The following is an 18018-nucleotide window of genomic DNA, read 5'->3' on the forward strand; positions in this document are numbered from 1 at the left end:
ATGGCGGCGGCGGCGGCGGGCGGCGCGGCCCCGGAGCAGGAGCCGGAGCCGGAGCCACCGCGGCGCGGCCCGGTGGAGGACGAGGACGAGGAGGAGGAGGAGGAGGAGGAGGCGGCGGTGGGAGCGGAGGCGGAGCTGTCGGCGGAGCTGTCGGCGCGGCGCAGCGCTGAGGCGCGGCGGTTGGTGCTGTCGCCCCGTCGGTTGTCGGGCCCGCTGCCCGCCGGGCTGTCGCAGTGGTTCCCGGCGTTGGAGGTGCTGGACGTGAGCGGGACGGGGCTGGCGGTGCTGGGAGAGGAGTTGTTGGCCTTGCCGCGTCTCCACACGCTCCTGGCTAAGAACAACCGGCTGGGCGGGCCCGGTTCGCTGCCCAAGGGGCTGGGGCAGGCCCCGCCGGGCCGCTCCCTCCGCGTCCTCAACCTCAGCGGGAACCGCTTCGCCGAGGTGCCGCCCGCCCTGCTGGGGCTCCGCGGGCTGCAGAGCCTCAGCCTCGGCGGTAACCGCCTCCACGGCATCCCGCCCGACATCCAGGAGCTCCGCAGGTGAGGGCAGGGCGCCGGGCGGGACGGGGCCGCCCCCCCCCCCCCCCCCCCCCCCACCACCCCCAACCCGAGCCTCTGCCCGGGGGGGACACGACAAGAAAAGCCCCGGCAGCTGCCAGGCAAACCCAACCGGATTTTCTGGTCGCCGCCGGCAGCACGCCTCGTGTCTCCCTCCCGCTCGGGGGGAGCAAGTTTTGTCCGGCCTCAGGTGTCTGTAAGCACTGCTGCTGCGATAATGTGTCTCTTCCCCCACGTCAGGTTGGGTTACCGGAGCTCGAAGCCGCTCTTCGAGCGGCCGATGGGCCTTCTGCGCTCGCCACGTGGGCGACTTTCAGGATTTCCTCGTCCTTGGGCTGCCTCGGTGCAGGGGAGGCTCTCCTGATGACGGTGTGGTTAGTACGAATGTTGACGTGCGGCAGGCGCTCTGCGGTTTTGCTGTAATACAGATCTCTAGGCGAGAGCAAAATAAAACCCCTGGTCTCATGCTGCACGATGGGTCGCACAGGAGGATAAAGATCTGGTTGTGGCTTATGCAAACAATAGGGCCTTTCTGCTGATACGGCTCCGGTCCCATCAGGGTGCTTGCTGGCCTGGTTGGGTTTTTGTTGTAGTTCTCTCCACCCATCCGGCTCACGTAGATCTGACGGATCAGCTGACGGATCTTCTGAAGTGTAGAGCCCTAGGCTGTCTGTGCTCAGGTGCGGTGGTACGTCCGGCTCTCGGGCTGGATCAAACCACCGCAGGCCGGTGGCATAGAAACCTATGGCTGAATCACGGCAGTTAGGAATGTTGGTGAGGTGGGAACAGATCTTAGGCAGGACTGGGTATTTACTGCCTGCATTGACCTGGGATAGGTACTTCTGAAGCTTGCCATCCTCCTGGGCCAGCCAGAGGCCGTGTTCTGACTTGCGTGCTACACGCAGGCACCTCGGTGTGTTCTGCTGGTTTCTCAAGCCTCAGATTAGCCCCTCTGTGGCTCTCTGCGAAGACTTTGGGTCTGAACTTTCTTTACTCCAGCTCTTTGCCAAGGGACTTGCCAGAGGCAGCCTCTCTTACGCAAATTCCAGCAACCTTGACCCTAAGTAGCTGGATTCGCCCTGATGGCTCAGCAGAGCTGCATCCAGCGGAAGCACGAGATGTTGTATGCGGGGTGCTGTCTCCCATGGCCCTAGGTTGGAAGTACCAGAACTGCTTGAGTGCTGGTGGGAAATGGTTTTGTCCACTGCAATATAATACAATTGGGTATGCGGCTTTTGCTTGGATGGCACAGCATGCACCTGTTGAGGATCTGGAGCAAGTCTTGGTTAAGCTAAGTTTGAGAGATGCTATAAGGCATTTTGAGTGCTAGAGAATGCCCATGTCCGTCTTGGCAGAGTTGGGATGCGTCCTGGGTTGGGGCTCTCATGAGGAGGAGAAACCTCAGCTTTCTCTCTGTTCAGGAGCAGTTGCTTCAGGGATAACGAAGGAAATGAGGACAGTGGCACCAACTTCATGGGAGGCTGGTGGAGGAGGGCAGTTGTGTGCAGGAGATGATCCACATTGCCTCCATAGCATGCCTGGTAGCATCCAGGATGTGGTTGGGATCTAATTGTTGCGCCGACCTCCGAGGCAGAGGCTCCCGGCTGCTGCTTAGATGCTCTCATCTGTGGTTATGGTTTCTCTATCTCTCTTTTTTCTTTTTTTTCCACTCAACAAACCTCAGTCCTGCTTTTTGTTACACTGCTGACCCTGGGAAGGTACCAGGCCACGTAGCAATGCACGTGGTGCCCCAGTGGGCTGTGTGCTGTGCTCTCCATGCTGCACCACTGCCAAACTACTGCTGCATGGTTACTCTGCTTTGTTCCTCTGGCCTGCCCTGAAGCAGGCCTCCTGTTTGTCCTGTCCTGCAGCTCTTCTTGGGCTGGTTGTGCTCGAACCCCAGAATGACAATTCTGAGAGGGCAAATGCGGACAAGGCTATTGAACTGTCTGTTTATCGTTACAAAATGATGTGTCAGGTAGAAAAACGAGACTAGACCCAGCTCGTGTCTGCTGCCCACGTAATCACTGCTAACTCGTTGAACTTCTGCTAACGTGTCACCATAATATAATTGAACTTTAGCTCAAGATAGCGAATCCGTGCCCCACCGGGATTGTCAGCTTCTTTACCACTATGCCATCAGTGACTCCTGTGTATCTGGGTCTGCTTAAGTAACAAAAGGGAGCAGCACACTTGCTTCCAAGAGCTGGGAGAGAACAATACTTTATAATCTAATGTTCCTCCAGAGGGAATCCTGAATCTACTCATTGGGAGCTAGATAACCAGTGACCTGACACCCTTGCCAAAAAGATAGTAGATATGCACTGGAGAGTAGCTGCTGCCAGTCCCTCCTCCCATCTGCCACCAACAGAGGTGTCCGCAGCATGAGCATGCATAGTGTTGAAGTGGGTAAAACGAGCCTGAGCAAGGGCAGAGCAGAGCCCTTGGGCAACACGGAGACATCTCTTCATTTCTGAACTCCGGGCCGGGAGGTGGGACCTGGTGTAGGTATTGGGGCTTCTGTTAACCTCACAGCTCAAGCTGCAAGTGTCCATCTCACTGTTGCTGGCAAGCCAAGACTTTGAGCCTTTTTCCGTATGCAACTTCCCATAAAAGAAATTTTTCTTGTGTCTCGTGGTCTCTGAGACCACAGAGGAATGCACGCGGCACTTTGACCGGACACGTTTCTCCTGCTGGTACTAGAGTTCCTGAGGCCAGCAGTTCTCTTCTTCCCGTGACCCTGGCAAACTCCCATTTGCCCCAGTCACTGATTATAGAGCTGAGCAGAGTTGCAGAGATCTAGAAATACTTCTTATGTTTCCAGGGAATGTCTGAGCTCTGATGAGATTTAAAAAAAAAAAAAAAAAAAAATTTGTGATAACTAAGCCTCATGTCTTTCCTCTACACCGCACAGTTTCCTGTTGTAGTTTTTGAAGGGGTAGCACATCAGTTTTAGTGAAGGTCAGGAATACAGCAGGTAAGGAGCCTATGCGGTGAAGTTGAAAGAATAGAAAGCTGATGGGTCTGTTCTGCCGAAGGAGAGGGAACGTGCTGGCAACTGCAAGTGCAAAAGCACTGGAATGAGAGATGCGTGCCGCATGTTGTTAATCACATGAAGGTAGTAATTCTACAACTTTGCAGCAAGCTGGGGTCAGGCATTTTGTGCAAAACCTTTTCTCTAGCATGTTCCTAGTTATTTGGCAAGTTAACAAACAGCAGTAAGAACCGCAGACAGTCCTGCTGCCGTCTTGTCTTACTCCCAGCCTCAGCCATCTGCCCCATCCTTGCCCACACAAATCTTTGTGTGCAGTGCAAGATCCTGCATGGAAAGTGAGTGTCTTTCACCTCATTATCAGTTACCTCCTAGGCCATTGTAGAGGGACCACCTATAGATGTCCTGATGCTTGAAACTTCCTTCATTCACATGGCTTCGTAAGTGGATGATCATGATTGCTCTGGTGATGGCAGCAGGATGATGCTGATCATAGCATGCTGGCACCAAGGATGAATAGCCTTCGTGTTAGGAAAATGCAGTGCTCTTTCCTCCTAATATCACCATAAGCGTCTGTGGTGACCTGCAGCAGCCTCTTACGTTTCTGAGAAAGGTAAGCGTGGGCCCTGCTGAGGGCTTTTTTTAATCATGTCGAGGCTGTGCCAGCTCCTTCTGTATGCCCACCACCCCCAGTTACTGTCAGCTAGCAGTGTCGGTACAGTGCAAGACCTGAGTTGCAGCATTGGCCGTTGCTGTGAATTTAGAGTAGAAAATGCACCAGATGGGTGAGAGCAGCCCTCTTTGCATTGCTTTGCTATTTGTTGCCAGATAAAAGATGAGCTTAGCGTAGGTAGACATAGGTGTCATCTTTTCTATAGTTCTTCCTCCAACATTGACCTTGCTGTGTTTTCTGTGTGAGACGTTATGGTCAGTGACTCTCTCTCAGATTCCATTCACAGCCCCCAGCAGCTCCTGAACTGTGATCTACGTAGACATCCCACTTCTGCGCTGGTTGTGTGTATCCTTCCTCTGCTGATCCAGCTGGGGATGCGCTAAGGGGCAACATGTATTATAGCTGGTGAGCTAGAAATGTGGTCATCTACTTGTGCCCATTCTGGACAAAATTTGTTTGACAAGTCTGGTAAAACACAGCTCTGATCTTCACTGTCCAACTGTGGCTTTTGGCTTAAGGGTGCATGGATTGCCCTGATCAGCGTGCTCACTTGGGGAAATGTCTCGCAAGTGTCCTGTAAAGGGAAAAATTCTCAACAGCTTAGCGAAAGGCAATCAATACGTTGGCTCTCCCGATGTGAATTTTGAGTTTAGTCTTACTCTTCTAGTGAATACTCTTGCGCTCAGTAGAGTGCCAGGAGCAGGCGGAAAGAGCTTGGAAAAGAGCCAGGCTCCTTCCAGGCGTCTGCCGTGCATGCTCCTTTCCTTCTTGCTTGGATTCCTCTAGTAAAGCCCAGTTGTGCAAGGGCTGGGATCAAAGGCCTCAAACGCCTAACTGGATTCATCCAAGTTTTTTGTAAAGGCTTAGATGCTGTGAAAACCAGAGTATTTGCTTTTATTCGTGGGTAGTATTAAGCATGTTAGACAAGCATGCACTTAAGAATGGCTGTTACAGTGTGGGAAAAACGGCAAGTGAGGCTTTGATAAAGATACAGCATTAGGAAATCTGTTTGCTGCCTCCCTTTTTCTTCCCCTCTTCAAACGTTTTGCAAATAGTTTTCAGACGACCGTTTGATCTTAAATTTGCGTGTCAGCAAAGGCTATGCAGTTCTCTCAGGAATTAGCAAATCGTAGAACAGGGTTAACAGGAGTGTATTGTGGGCTGCTTTTAAATTCCTCCCTTGCATGAGCCTCAAAACTGCCTGGAAATTTCTTGCTAAAAAGTTTATCTTAAAAAGACCTGGAGCTATTTCAGGCTCATTGTTTCTTTTTTAGATTACCTATTTAGATGCATCTGTTTGATGTCAGTGGTTGAATTTTATCCAAAGAAGCATCTGTGGGGAAACAGGGTGGATTGAAAATTTGAGTATCTTCTACGCCAGAAGACATTCTCGCCTTGAAACATGACTATGAAAATGTCATGGTAATTGATAGGGTATCAGAAATACCTCTAGTGCTCAGAGTGGGCTCTTCTTACTGTTTTGGGGCTTTTTGATTTGTTTTGTGCTATACGATGACCTGGAAACCTCAAGGACATACTCAAGCAAGAATGTACATTCTGTTGGCGTGTTAAACTTTGCTGCCACCACCTGAATCGATTCATAGTTGTTTGAGCATTTCCCCATGCCCTTCCCGTATGTAAAAGGATTCACACGGCCACCCTACAGCCCTGTGGTGTGAAATCCCCTGCCAGAGAGAAACGACACGCGATGGGTTCGACGTGCTGGCTGCTGCTTGGCCACAATTAGTACTGGCTGTGCTGAGCGAGGAGCCTGCTGGATATGAGGCTGAAAGGGACTCTGGCCTTTTATTAGTGTATTTGTAAACGTTGCTAAAAGGCAGGGAAAGTGTCGGCCCCTGTCAGTTACTCTGTCAAATGGGGTTTTTTCCAGTTTTTGTTGAGATGGATTTTGTTGGTGTTTTTCCCTTCTTGAAACTCATTCAGCCAGAGCCTGTGTGGCAGGTTGGAAGTACATCATTTATTCTAGCTTCAAAAATAGGAACTGAGCTTACGTTTGTTTGAGGCTGGTTGCTCTCTGGCTTTTCTAAGTTCCTGGACTGACTTTTGAAAGTACAGAAAAATTCCAGCTCTCCGTCTGTGTACACAGTGATGCATGAGACCTTAGCTGGCTGGTCCAAATGACTATACAGATTAATGATTGTCAGAAAAACTGGGTCTTGGTGTGAAAGGTTAGTTAGAAGTATTCACTAAGCTCAGTCCCGTCTCTGCTGTGGTCCTCCTGTGAAAAACTATGGTAAACGGTGTGGCTTGCCTCGCTGCAGGCTCTTTTGTGAGGAGGGCAGAGCTCAGCAGTGCTTTTGCTCATCTTACCAAGCAGCAAACTGCTCTCCGAGTAGGACAGCTCGAGAGCCAGCATTGCCTTGGCCTTTAGGTACGGGCTTAGCGTGACATGAAAATCAGGCCAGGAGTAGATGAGCTGGGAGCGAACTGTGGCCGTTGAGCGCTCGTTACAAAAGGGTTGTGTCTCTGGAAAATCCTTGCCTGTGTCATGATTAGCTTTGCTCAAACAATTCTCGACACTTTAATTTGATGCAGAAATGACTGTTGTTAATTTCTCCATCTTGCTGAGCCAAGACTAGGCTAGATCCTTCTTTCTAGCAAATTGTATTTTGGGGGACGGGAGTTATAGATTTCTTTTGCCTACTGAGCAGTGTTTCAGTGGAAGCTATCAGAATATCTTTGCTGTATTTAAAATCAGTTTCTTTATAGTTTCAAAACCTCTTCCCTGTGCTTTTTTAAGAAATTTATCATCTAATTAATATCTTAAGTTGATGTTGGAAATTCTGAATTTGCTGTACTAGACTGGACCCAGTGAGTTGTTAGTCTACCAACCTCAAAAAGGTGATTCAGAAGATAGGTACAAAGAAAACAATTTTTAAGAAACCCATTGTTGCCACTGAAGGAGTTACCTTATTTAGCGGATTTTTAGTTAGAGTCAGCTTGTAGTCTGATGTTGGGGCTTTATATCCTAGCTGGTATAACTGAGTGTTCTCATTACACAGACTTTACAGAGAACAGATTTGAATAAGTAGTTTGTAGGCAGCGTTTTTACAGTTTGTGCAGTAAGCTGCTCTTGAAACTTACGCATTTCATGCCTTGAAATGAATTTCCAAACCATCTTTTACCATATATTTTGCACCCCTCTTCCCCTTCCCTGGTAGTATGGTTTTTTACGCAATGTGGCTTTATGGTCATTATTGTCTTAAAACAGAGGATGAAGAGTTAATTATTCACTTTTCCTAGGAAGTGGAAACTTGTACACGTCTAAGCCTTGTTTAAACATTGAAATCCACATTACTAAAATTCCCTTGCCTAACAGTTTTCGGTGTGGGCTCCAGCCATGGCATGGAGTTAAAATATGCCTAGGAATTGTATGGTCAGCAGTTAAGTCCCTAATGAGAGCCAAGCAGCCTAAATCCACCTTGGGAAACAATGGAGGTTGCAGAAGGAATTTTGGTTAAAACTCAGGGCTTTGTTAGGGGATCAAAATTTAATTAAAAATAATCTCCCCTTGACGTGGTCTCTGCACAGCAGCCTTCCTCCTACCCCCACTCCTCACCTACAGGTTGTCTGGGTAGAAGAGAAGATGCTTTTGAGCAGTGGGGTTTTGGTGGTGGTTTTTTTTCCTGGCTGCTTTCTCACGTGTTCAGAATGACCTCCAAATGTGCTGTCCCACTTGATCTCTCAGCTGAAGCAAGTATAGTTACTTCCTTTCATATAGTCAGATTCAGTTTAAGGCTTAATTTTGTGCCCACTTTGTCAAATTTCAGTTATTTAGCTTGCCTCTGACATACTCCAAACAGGTGAGCGAGTCCGGGGGAAGTTAAGCTCTGTGAGCATCTCCTGGTGTGTTGCAGAGGTCTGTCGTTCTGTTCTTCGCTGTTGGGCAGATGGACCTTTGTGCTGTGTTAGTGGCCCCCGTAGCCCAAGCAGATGCTGTCACTGGATCTTTGGGGTTCAAGTTTCTTGCAAGAACTGAAGGAAATAGTCTCTTTCTACCATTCTTCTGCTCCATCCCAGGAAGAACCTCAGAGAGGAGCTTCTCTGGCGTTCCACACGTGCTGTGGCACAGTTGCAGGGGTCAGACCTTGTCTGGGTCGACCACCGTGTCCCTTGGGTGGTTTGGTCGTGTGTTTCTTTGCCAGTTGTATCCATAGCCTTTCTCAGTTGCTGGGGTGAGATGAAGGTGTCTCCTATTCCAAGGAGGTCATTAGCTGTTCTTAAAGAAAGGCTGATGGAGCCTGGATGACTTCTCTTTCCCTTACCTGCGGGGAACGCTTGGTGGATCAGAGAGGGCCAATATACACTGTAGTTGGGCAGCTAACCTGAGTATGTCCCGGAGGTCTTGAACCAGCACCTGCAGACAGGACCGGGGGATCCACCTTTTTCAGGCATTGGAAAACGTATTGTCTGGACCGTGATTAGCAATGGTGTTGCTTCCCTGCCAGAAGTACCTAAACTGAACCTGCCTTTGCTCCTCTTCCAGGCAGCGTCTGAGAACAGGGGAGGAAAACTTATTTGACTCTGTGAAATGGGGACTTGAAGCTATTATGTCAAAGAGAAGTGCTTGCCAATTTTTCTTCCTAGAAGGGCAGAGATGCACAGCAAATACTGGCTGCTCCATCTGGCAGAAGGGATCTAGTGCCTCTCTTTGTTCCTGTCTCCCATCCACTGAGTTTTCACAGGATGTCTTTTTTTTTTTATTATTTTTTATTTTTTTTTATTTAAGCCCAAACTACGGTTAAGCCTTGCTAATGTTTTTGGTAGCTTTGGGCTCCATGACTTCAGTATACTGAAATCAATCTGAGAAATTGCATGCATGTGCTTTTGTGACTTAGATGTGCTCTGTGCTCTTGTGGCTGTGGTGTTCTCGGTATATGAATTGTATCAAAGTGGGACTGGCTGCCTCTGACTTCTGCTGAAAGGTTGCAGTTAGTCACGGAGGAGTCAAATGATACCATAAAGAGGGACTAGCGCCTGTGCAGGGCCAGGATTTTCAAGGAGAGCCACTGCTCTCTTGCTTTGCTCCTACTGAAACTGAGAACTCCCACTGGCTGCAGCAGGAGCTGCGTCAGTGCTGCAGACCCTGCGTGCGCAGGCTGCTCCTCCTTGGAAATAAGAGCAGGAGCTTTGCACCTGGGGTTGGTGTAGGAATACATGGTTGTCTGGTGCCTACCTACAGGTGTAACGGTGACTGCAGGAGGCTGGAGGTAAATTTTAACATTATCTGTTGTGAAACAGCAGCTCTGTTGTAATTTTGGTGTGCAACTCAGCTTTTTTTTTTTCTTTTTTTTTCCCCCTCAGCAAATTATCTCATGCACAGTAAGTTTGCATCTGTAAGTTTTCTTTAAGAAATGGCAGGAGATGACAAGACCTAGTGTTAAATGAAACTGAAAATTACCTTAACGAAATAATGCAGTGTTTTCTCTTCTCTTTTTCAGTTTAGAGTTTCTATACCTTGGAGGGAATTTCATTACTTCAATTCCACCTGAATTAGCAAACCTGCCTTCTCTAAGTTATCTAGTTCTGTGTGACAACAAGATCCAGAGCATTCCACCTCAGCTGGCACAGTGAGTATTTACTGTCATCAGCCACCAGCTGTAATTAACTCTTTTGACTTTTTCTTCTGCATGTGTGGATAAAAGCACCTGGGAGGACCTATTTGTCCTTCAGTTTGTTAATGTGACTAGACTTGAACAAGAAGATCCTTAGCATGGTGCACTGCAAGCAGACCATGAATATATAATATGGAAATCTCAATCAAAGGGTTATGGGGAAGAAAAATGTCACCAAGTATACATTTTAAGGTAAATAAATAGATTGTACAGGGAGCCCTGAGAAGTACCTGGGCAACTCAGAAAAGATAAACTGCCATGCTACTGTATTCTTAGTGATGAATGCTTGGTCTGGTTTGTCTTTCACCCAAAACCTTTTTGTGTGTGCTTTTGTGTTCTACCATCCTTTGTGTTCCCTTGGCATTTCTTACTCTAGGATCTCAGAATGTTTTAGTGCTCGTTAAATCCGAGAGCATAGTTCTAGAAGATAAGTTACTGCTTTGTCTGTTTCATAATGGGGAAAAGAGAACACTGCAAACTCTGTACGGGTAGCCTAAGATGGGAGGTGAAGAATTCAGTGTGTAGCTGTAACCCCAAAAGCAATTGAATGGCAGCCCAGAGTTTTCTGAGTTGGAATTTGATGGTGTAGTGGGATTACTCTTGATGTACAATGTCCAGTTGTCTTGTAACTTGTACTGGTCTGAGAGCATCCCTGGACACTGCACTGGAGCATTGCTTTGTGCTTCCTGAGAGAGGAGAATGCCTCCTCCAAAAGCCAAAAAACTGCTTGTCACCCATGCCAATGCTAGCCTGGCCTGACCTTGCTTAGCTTTTGGGATCTAGTAGTATCACAGCGCAAGGTGATGCAGCCACATGCAAAGAAAACATGGGGTTTTCCAGGGTTGGCTGCCTACCAGCAATCATCTTTAATGCATGAGTGAAAGCAGGTGACTTATTCAAACTATTGCACAGAACCGTTCTTGATGCTTGCACTGGGTAGAAGGAAACATTATCTCCCCTGAAAGCACTCAGTTTGTGTACTTTTGTTCTGTGCAACCTTTTTTGGGGTGTGTGTGGGGGGCAATACTGAGAGGGACAGCAGCATATTTAAGACTGTATTTCTTTAACAGGCATTCCAGAGCTGAGCCAAGTTTTCTAGGGCATTGTGTGTGCTGGAGTAACAGAAGCTCTTTTAGCATGAGTTTATGCTTTAAAAGGAAGAAAAGCCAAAGAAAAAGAAACTGGTGGGAGAGGGGAGAGTAACCAGGTCTGTGTAACGCAGCTGCGGAATGATTTTGCTTGCACATCTTGACTGGGTTTCCATCTCCATCCTCAGGCTGCATTCCCTGCGCTCCCTTAGCCTGCACAATAACCTGCTGACTTACCTTCCTCGAGAGATCCTTAACCTGGTTCACCTGGAAGAGCTGAGCTTGCGTGGGAACCCACTGGTGGTTCGCTTTGTCCGTGACCTGACCTACAATCCCCCAAGCCTTCAGGAACTGGCTGGACGCACAGTTAAAACTCGCAATGTTCCCTATGCTCCCAGTGATCTCCCGGAGAATCTTGTCCGGTATCTGAGCTTGGCCAGCAACTGTCCCAATCCTAAATGTGGGGGTAAGTTCACCGCTCTGCTTCCTGCTTTTACCTGATGGGTTTTCTTTCCCTTTGACTTGCCATGACTTTAGTAGCTCAGTCAGGTTCGATGTGTTGTTGCATCCAAATTCTAGCTGTATTTCATTGGCTCCAGCTCTCCTGCAAACTTGTCTTTAAGGAGCCTCGTTCACTTAGGAACATGGTTCGAAGTTGTAGTGCTGGTTTGCTCTATTTGCATGGGATTGTAAGACAGTATTTCTGTCGGAGTCTTTGCAGCTCATCCCAGCACTCCGCTATGCTTTTATGGTCTGAAGTTTCCGATCCGTCTGCCCCGAAATAGTTCAGACTAAGTAATGCACAGGAGAACTTTTGCAAGCACTCCTGCTGAACAGCAAGCTTCGTTTCTGGATGGAAAAGAGGAGAGAGGCTGTAGTGCTTGGCAATTACCAAGAGCAACTTGTTTAGCTCTTGCTTGGGACTACTAGTGTGTAGTTCCTGGAAGGAGAGGACTTCATAGAAAAGCCTGGAATGCTTGGCCTTAATTTGGTTTAATGCTTAATCTTTATCCAGAGTAAATGATCTATGCGTTTAGCCTTTAGAAGATTAAGGAAAAAAATCATTAATTAGTATCTACCCTGCAGTCATAACGCAGGCTGTTATCTTATCTCCTTACAGGACAATATCAAAGCATGCTCTGTAAGCAAAGGCGGAAGGGCTGGAACTTGTGTTGAAAGGGAAAGAAAGGTTTCCTTTTTTAGAGTTTTGCACAGCTTGGATAACAGTGGATTGGTGTTGCTCTTTTTCACTTTTCCTTTTGAACTAGCACAGTGCTGCAGTGTTGCTCTAGCACTGCAGGAGAAAAGCTTACTCCAGACCAGTTAGGACTTAAAACACCGCTGGAAGCTTCTGAAAATGTCAGTGTCTAAAATCACTTGCTGTGACGGGAAGAGAACGTAATTGTGTGTTACAGCAACACTGTTGCCTTGGAAAGTACCATCCAAACTCAGCATGGTGACTTCACTCAAGCAGAAGAAAAGTAGAGCTATGAAGGGCTATTTGTGAAGGCATTTTTGCTAGCTGGTAGAAGAGGTTTTACAAGTTTGAAAATAGAGTGGATGAATTAATTTGACATTTAAGAAGTCTGCAAATTCCCAGCCTGAGATTTCTTCCCTAATGGTTAGAAGAAATTGCCAAATTCTTTGGAAGTAGGTGCCCTGTGTCCTTTCATGTAGAGTGTGCCGTTTTGAATCGCCTACCAAATACAGTTTTACAGGAGTTGGGGTTTTTTTTGTGAAGAAAAGAAATTTCACATTTTCGTAGGTGTCCTGGTCCCTTCTCTTCCTCCAGTATCCCTTGTGCTTCCGAATTCAGTGCAGTGTCAATTAAATCCTAATTTGAGGCATTTGCACCAGCTGCAACAACCTTGTAAGGTTTACGGGTTTCTCCGCACGGTGTCTCTCACGTCGTTGCTGTTCCCTCTGCCCTTACAGGTGTCTACTTTGACAGCTGCGTCAGACAAATCAAGTTCGTTGACTTCTGTGGGAAGTATCGCCTCCCGCTGATGCACTACCTGTGCTCCCCAGAGTGCTCCTCTCCCTGCAGCTCTGCCTCCCAGAGCTCCACTTCCCAGAGCGAGTCCGACTCTGAGGACGAAGCCAGCGTCGCTGCGCGTAGGATGCAGAAAGTCCTTCTGGGATAACGGGGAGCGAGAGGGGAAGACGGGAAGGAAAACGTATTTGAAAAGCAGTAATGGAACAGCGAAGCATGAGCCTCTGGCCTGAAGGGCTCACGAGAAACTGTCCTCAAGTCCATGTAAGGGGCAGAACATCTTAGCAAGCCTAGACTTGCTTGGTGCAGTGCTACTTAGGAGAACTAACTCGGTGGCATACTGCCTGTAGCGTGCCTGGGGTTGTTAGAAACATCTCCTGTCTGGGAGACGTCCCCCCTCCCTCGTACGGGCTGGGGAGGGGGATTTGTTCTCACTGGCGGATTGAGAAGGGTTTTAATATATGACACTTCACTGGACTTCAGTCATCCTGCAGAGCAAAGGAGACTGTCCAGATCTTTTAACACTGTGGTAAATCAGAAACAGGCTAATGATGCCATGTGAGTATGTATGGGCCCCAATGTTTTATATAGCGTTTTGATTCTTGGCTGTCTCCTTTGATTTCAGTTACAGATTTTACACCCATCCACTAGAAATGGGAGTTGTGTTGGGTTTTTTTTGTTCAGGAGTAGATTTTTTCCAAACTTTGGTTATTCTTTCTTTGCCTAGAGGCGTAGGGTCTCTGTGCTGTTACAGATGTTACAGCCATCATAGAACTGAGCCACCTTTTTTCTCCCTTGTTATACCAAGCTGCTCTTAGTGTTTCCTCCTAACTGTAGTCATTATTTTTCCTTGCTGTGCCTCTTCCCATTACACCTGGAGCGTTGCTGTCTTTATGGTGCCTTCAGAAAACAGATGAGTTGTGCTATTGAGACTTGGTATTACTTCAGACTTGTGGCCGTACATGCTGGTGCAAGGGACCAGATGCGATGCTCTGTATCATGTTTTTGAGTCAGCTTACTGAAGCATAACTGCTTTTATATCTGTGAATTGCAGGAAAGGTCTTGATTGACATTTCTAACCAGCCATGTCCCCCTGCTGCAGGTAGCTCTGCTATGCTTAGTACAGAGTTACTTTCCGTCTTTAAGGTCATCTGCTTAAATTAGGCAGCAGCTTAATGAATTGGAAGTACTGAGAGAAGTGCCGTGGAGAATGTTTTGTTGTTTTTTTTTTTCCTTATTCATAACATGAGAGGAAAAGCCAGTAGGGAGGCTAAGGTGTGTTGTCCAAGCATCTTGCATGAGGTGGTTTTGAAACCTCTTCCTTATTTATTTGTTTGCATTTGCTCTTGTTAGAATAGCTTTGGCAGTCTGTTGGATTGTTCAAATAACACATTCAGTTATCTTAAACTATGTTTAAAGGAAAGCTGCAGAAAATAGCTCAGATTTTCTAAGTATCAAATAGCTTATAAAAATTAGTATTATGAATTGGCAGGTTTCTATAAATCTACTTTATGGGGCTGTTGTCTGTTTTGCTCAGTGAGAGCTGCCCCTTTATTAATATTTCATGGCAGACAGTCCTTTTGATGCAGTTTCAGCTAGAGCAAATCCAACTGTGCCTTCGAATGCATGACCAGAGCAAATACATTGTGTTAAGAAGATGAATGAACAAGAAAAACTTTTCTTAACCCACTTTGGTCCTAAGGGGGAAATTAAAAACCTGTGCTCCTCTCCTGCATCCATAAAACGCAGGTACCTGTTTGAATATCTTATGGCAGCTCTGTGTTAATGGTCCTGTTTAATTATATTTGACACTTTATGTATTAAAGCACTTTGATAATTCCACTCTTTGTAACTAACTTTAGTGATTTTTTTTTTTTTTTTTTAAATTAGACTACATTATTTCCTTTAATGTGACCTGAAGAACGAGGTCTGTGAAACTTTGTACATTCCAGTCTGTCTTGGTGTGCAGGTTGAACTTCTTGCCTTGCATTTCCTTGACAGCACTGCTCATTTCCCCAGTTTCCTTTGGAGAGAACTGGAATTTGAAAGAAATTATCTGGTTGTAAAATAGCACCCCGTCCAGTATTAATCATTGCAACTTAGTCTGAAGATTCCACATACGCACAGATCCACAAGGAACTAAATTGCACGTGCTCTGTGCCTTTCCCAATAATTTTTTTTAAAGTATATTTTTAAGACACAATAAGGTATATGTGCAAAGCAACTGGATGTCACTTTAGCAAATTCTGTGAGGTTTGCTTGGGAAAGAAGAACCTACAGATTTTGAGAGAAACCAACTGCATGCTGTTATTTAAATTGGGATCAGTGAGTGGCCTGTGTTTTGTTCTTCATCTCCTCTTTCAGATGCTTCTTCCTGTCCCAAGTGAATATCATCACACCAGTGCTGAAGGACAGTAAACTGATTGCAGAGTCACCATTTTAAATTGGCTGCTAGTGTAACAGTAGTGAGCAACTGAGTGATCTAGAGCTTGACTCTTCTGCCAGTGTAAGTGAGCCACACGAGTTGAGATCTCAAGATCTTTTGAGCTCAGGGCCATGAGGTACCACCTTCCTTTCTTCTCTTTAGCAGCAGCTGTCTTGAAGTCATGCATTTTTTCACTTCACAAAGTTAGATTTCACCACAGTTCCTGTTTGCACAGTAGCACCTCTGTGTGTGACGGGTTAAGACCACTGGTGGCTGGTTCTAATTTAGCTCGATCTTAACTGCATTTTCTTTCCTAAGTGAAAATGCATCCCATTTCTGCCCCCATTTTAATAGGGCCAATAGGCTAACCTTTTTTCACAGCTTCTTCCTGGTAGCCAGATCAAAACTTGACAGCTTATGCAGTTGATATCTCTGTGCATTTTTTAGACTTGATAAATTGTCTTATCTCTTAAAAATTTATATATATTCCTGAATATAGCTACCAGTTTTTCTTTTTTGCTGCTGGGCTTTAAAGTGCAATTCAAGTAAGTCAGAATTTAAAACTATCAAGGACTTGTAAGAAAAACAAATGGTGGGTTGGCTGTGGATTTGAGAGGACTAGGGATGCAGGTTTGTACTGTAGTGTCTAATGTACTGAGCGGGAGTCAAGTTTTTCCAGCAGTTGTTAGCCCCCTAAAGACTGGAAAATGTACTTGGCAATGAAATAGGTAAGACAAAACTTGAAGCTACACTGTTGGATGGTTCCTACCATCCCCTTCTCAGGGGCCCTGAGAAGTAGACAGTGGTTTTGCCAGCATTATAGCTCTTTTTGTCAGTTTTAAACAGTGGATTTCAGTTCCTACAGATGCTTCTGTGAGTGAAGTCTTCAGTCAGTGTTTTGGTATCAGTCCCCTTGTTGCTACAGCAGCCCAGCACGTCCGGCTTTTGAAACCGTTCTTGAGCTGAGACACGAGAGTGTGAAGCAAAGTTGCTCATTCCTTCTTCCCCGCGGGGCCCGGGGCCCTGCCTGCATTCATCCTCTGCCCCGCCGTCTCTCTGCCAAGGGGAGCTGCTGGTGCGTTTCTGAATGCAGGTACTGAATGTGAACAGTGGGGTCGTGTTAAAAAGAAGCAAAATATCAATTTGACTGGAAGCAACTCACACAGTTGCCAATTCTTTTATGTTTCCCTTTCTTTAATAAGAGGTGAGACTTGAGGAAGTCAGTAATGAATATTTAAACATACTCTGGAGTCGCCAGATGCAGTTTTTCAGGGGCTTCTGTCCTGGTCATTTTAAGTCTTTGAAATCTTGTGTTGAATTATAATGGGAGTGGGGGGGAGGGAGAGGAGAACCAGCTCCTTTTTGTTCCTTACTCTTGTTGGCAATAATGAATGGAAGGAATTTAATCCAATGAAAGTAATGAAACTTAATCCCTGCAATGTGTCTTTGTTACCCAGTTCAAAGAACTATTTTAACGCATCTTATTCACACGATGCCCTCCCTTCCCAACTGAAGATACTTCAAATAGACTACTTCAGAATGCACACTAATACAGCAGTAACTCTATCTTGGAAACCTTTCTATTGATTATTTCATCTGCCTGCCTGACTAGAGGATTGATCTTTTACTGACCTGAACATTAAGGGTAGAAAGGGTTCTCATCCAGCCCTCTTGCTGAATTTTTATCATGAGCATTTGTTTTAGGAAAAGTGCCTTATGTTTCTAAAAGTGTATTTTGCTAGAAATGTATGAATGTAGAATATCTCTAACAGTATTTCATTATGAGCTGTAAAACAAATTGTAAACACTAAACCAAAAATGTTATTTCTACAGTTGTCTGTCCATTATTTGCCGGCATCTCGATTCTGGTATTGCTGCAGGCAAAACCCTTGCAGAATTGTAAACATTAAAAATGGGGCTATACATGGTCGGGGAACAGATGAGATTTGACCTGTGCTGTGTAAAACCAAGAGTAGGTGAGACTTCCCAAGGGACTGCTGAAACTCCTGGCTTTTGGGGCCCACTTGTGACAAACCAGTGTGTGTTACAGACCAGACCCTCTTTTGCTTCTGGTATAGGGTTGCAGAAATCTGCTCCACGGTTTAAAGGTAGAAGTAACTCACTGGCAAGATAAATAGACAAACAAGAGAAGGCGGTGTCATGGTGGAGTTTTCCAGTAATATGAAACAACAGTTCTAAACTACTTGAATTGTTTCTCTCTTAATATGCTAACCTTGAAACCTGTAAATGACTTTCTGAATGTTAATTTTCTGATCATGTTAACTGGCTAATGTGTTCCCATTTCTTGTGTAATCCCATGTTTCCTCCTACATCCTGAAGAGTTTTTGTGATCTATTGCCAAAATGTTTCAGATCCTGCCGTGCAATTACCAGTTGTCAGTGCAGAAATGTGGTGTATTGGAAAATTGGACAGTGGGAAACAAGAATTACTCGATATTAACTTCAGCGGGAACTATTTCAGAGATGGTTCAACTTCATGTGTAATGAAAAACCTCTCCAATTATGCAGCAGCCCCATTTCAAATAACATAAAATACCGAGGAATAAGTGACCTTGCCTGTAACAGCCAGGCTGAGAATGTTCCTGCCTCTTTTTGTTAACTAATTTAAAGATACCCTTTTCTGTGGCTTCTTAA

The 18018-nt window shown here is 46.0% G+C and overlaps 1 protein-coding gene across 1 annotated transcript; it reads left to right on the plus strand.

Annotated features, from left to right (window-relative positions):
• Nucleotides 1–17192, plus strand: LRRC58 (leucine rich repeat containing 58). Its single transcript, XM_030020517.2, has 4 exons — nucleotides 1–539; nucleotides 9685–9813; nucleotides 11135–11412; nucleotides 12882–17192. Exons 1-4 carry the CDS (start codon nucleotides 1–3, stop codon nucleotides 13088–13090), a joined length of 1155 nt encoding a protein of 384 aa, XP_029876377.2. The 3' UTR covers nucleotides 13091–17192.
• The last annotated feature ends 826 nt before the right edge of the window (nucleotides 17193–18018 follow it).

This window comes from Aquila chrysaetos, chromosome 7 (assembly GCF_900496995.4).
Source record: "Aquila chrysaetos chrysaetos chromosome 7, bAquChr1.4, whole genome shotgun sequence".
In the NCBI taxonomy this organism is placed as follows: Eukaryota; Metazoa; Chordata; class Aves; order Accipitriformes; family Accipitridae; genus Aquila; species Aquila chrysaetos.

Coding starts and splice junctions, on each gene's coding strand:
- LRRC58 (XM_030020517.2), top strand. CDS start 1: ATGGCGGCGGCGGCGGCGGGCGGCGCGGCCCCGGAGCAGGAGCCGGAG. Junction 540..9,684: donor GACATCCAGGAGCTCCGCAG/GTGAGGGCAGGG, acceptor TCTCTTTTTCAG/TTTAGAGTTTCTATACCTTG. Junction 11,413..12,881: donor TCCCAATCCTAAATGTGGGG/GTAAGTTCACCG, acceptor CTGCCCTTACAG/GTGTCTACTTTGACAGCTGC.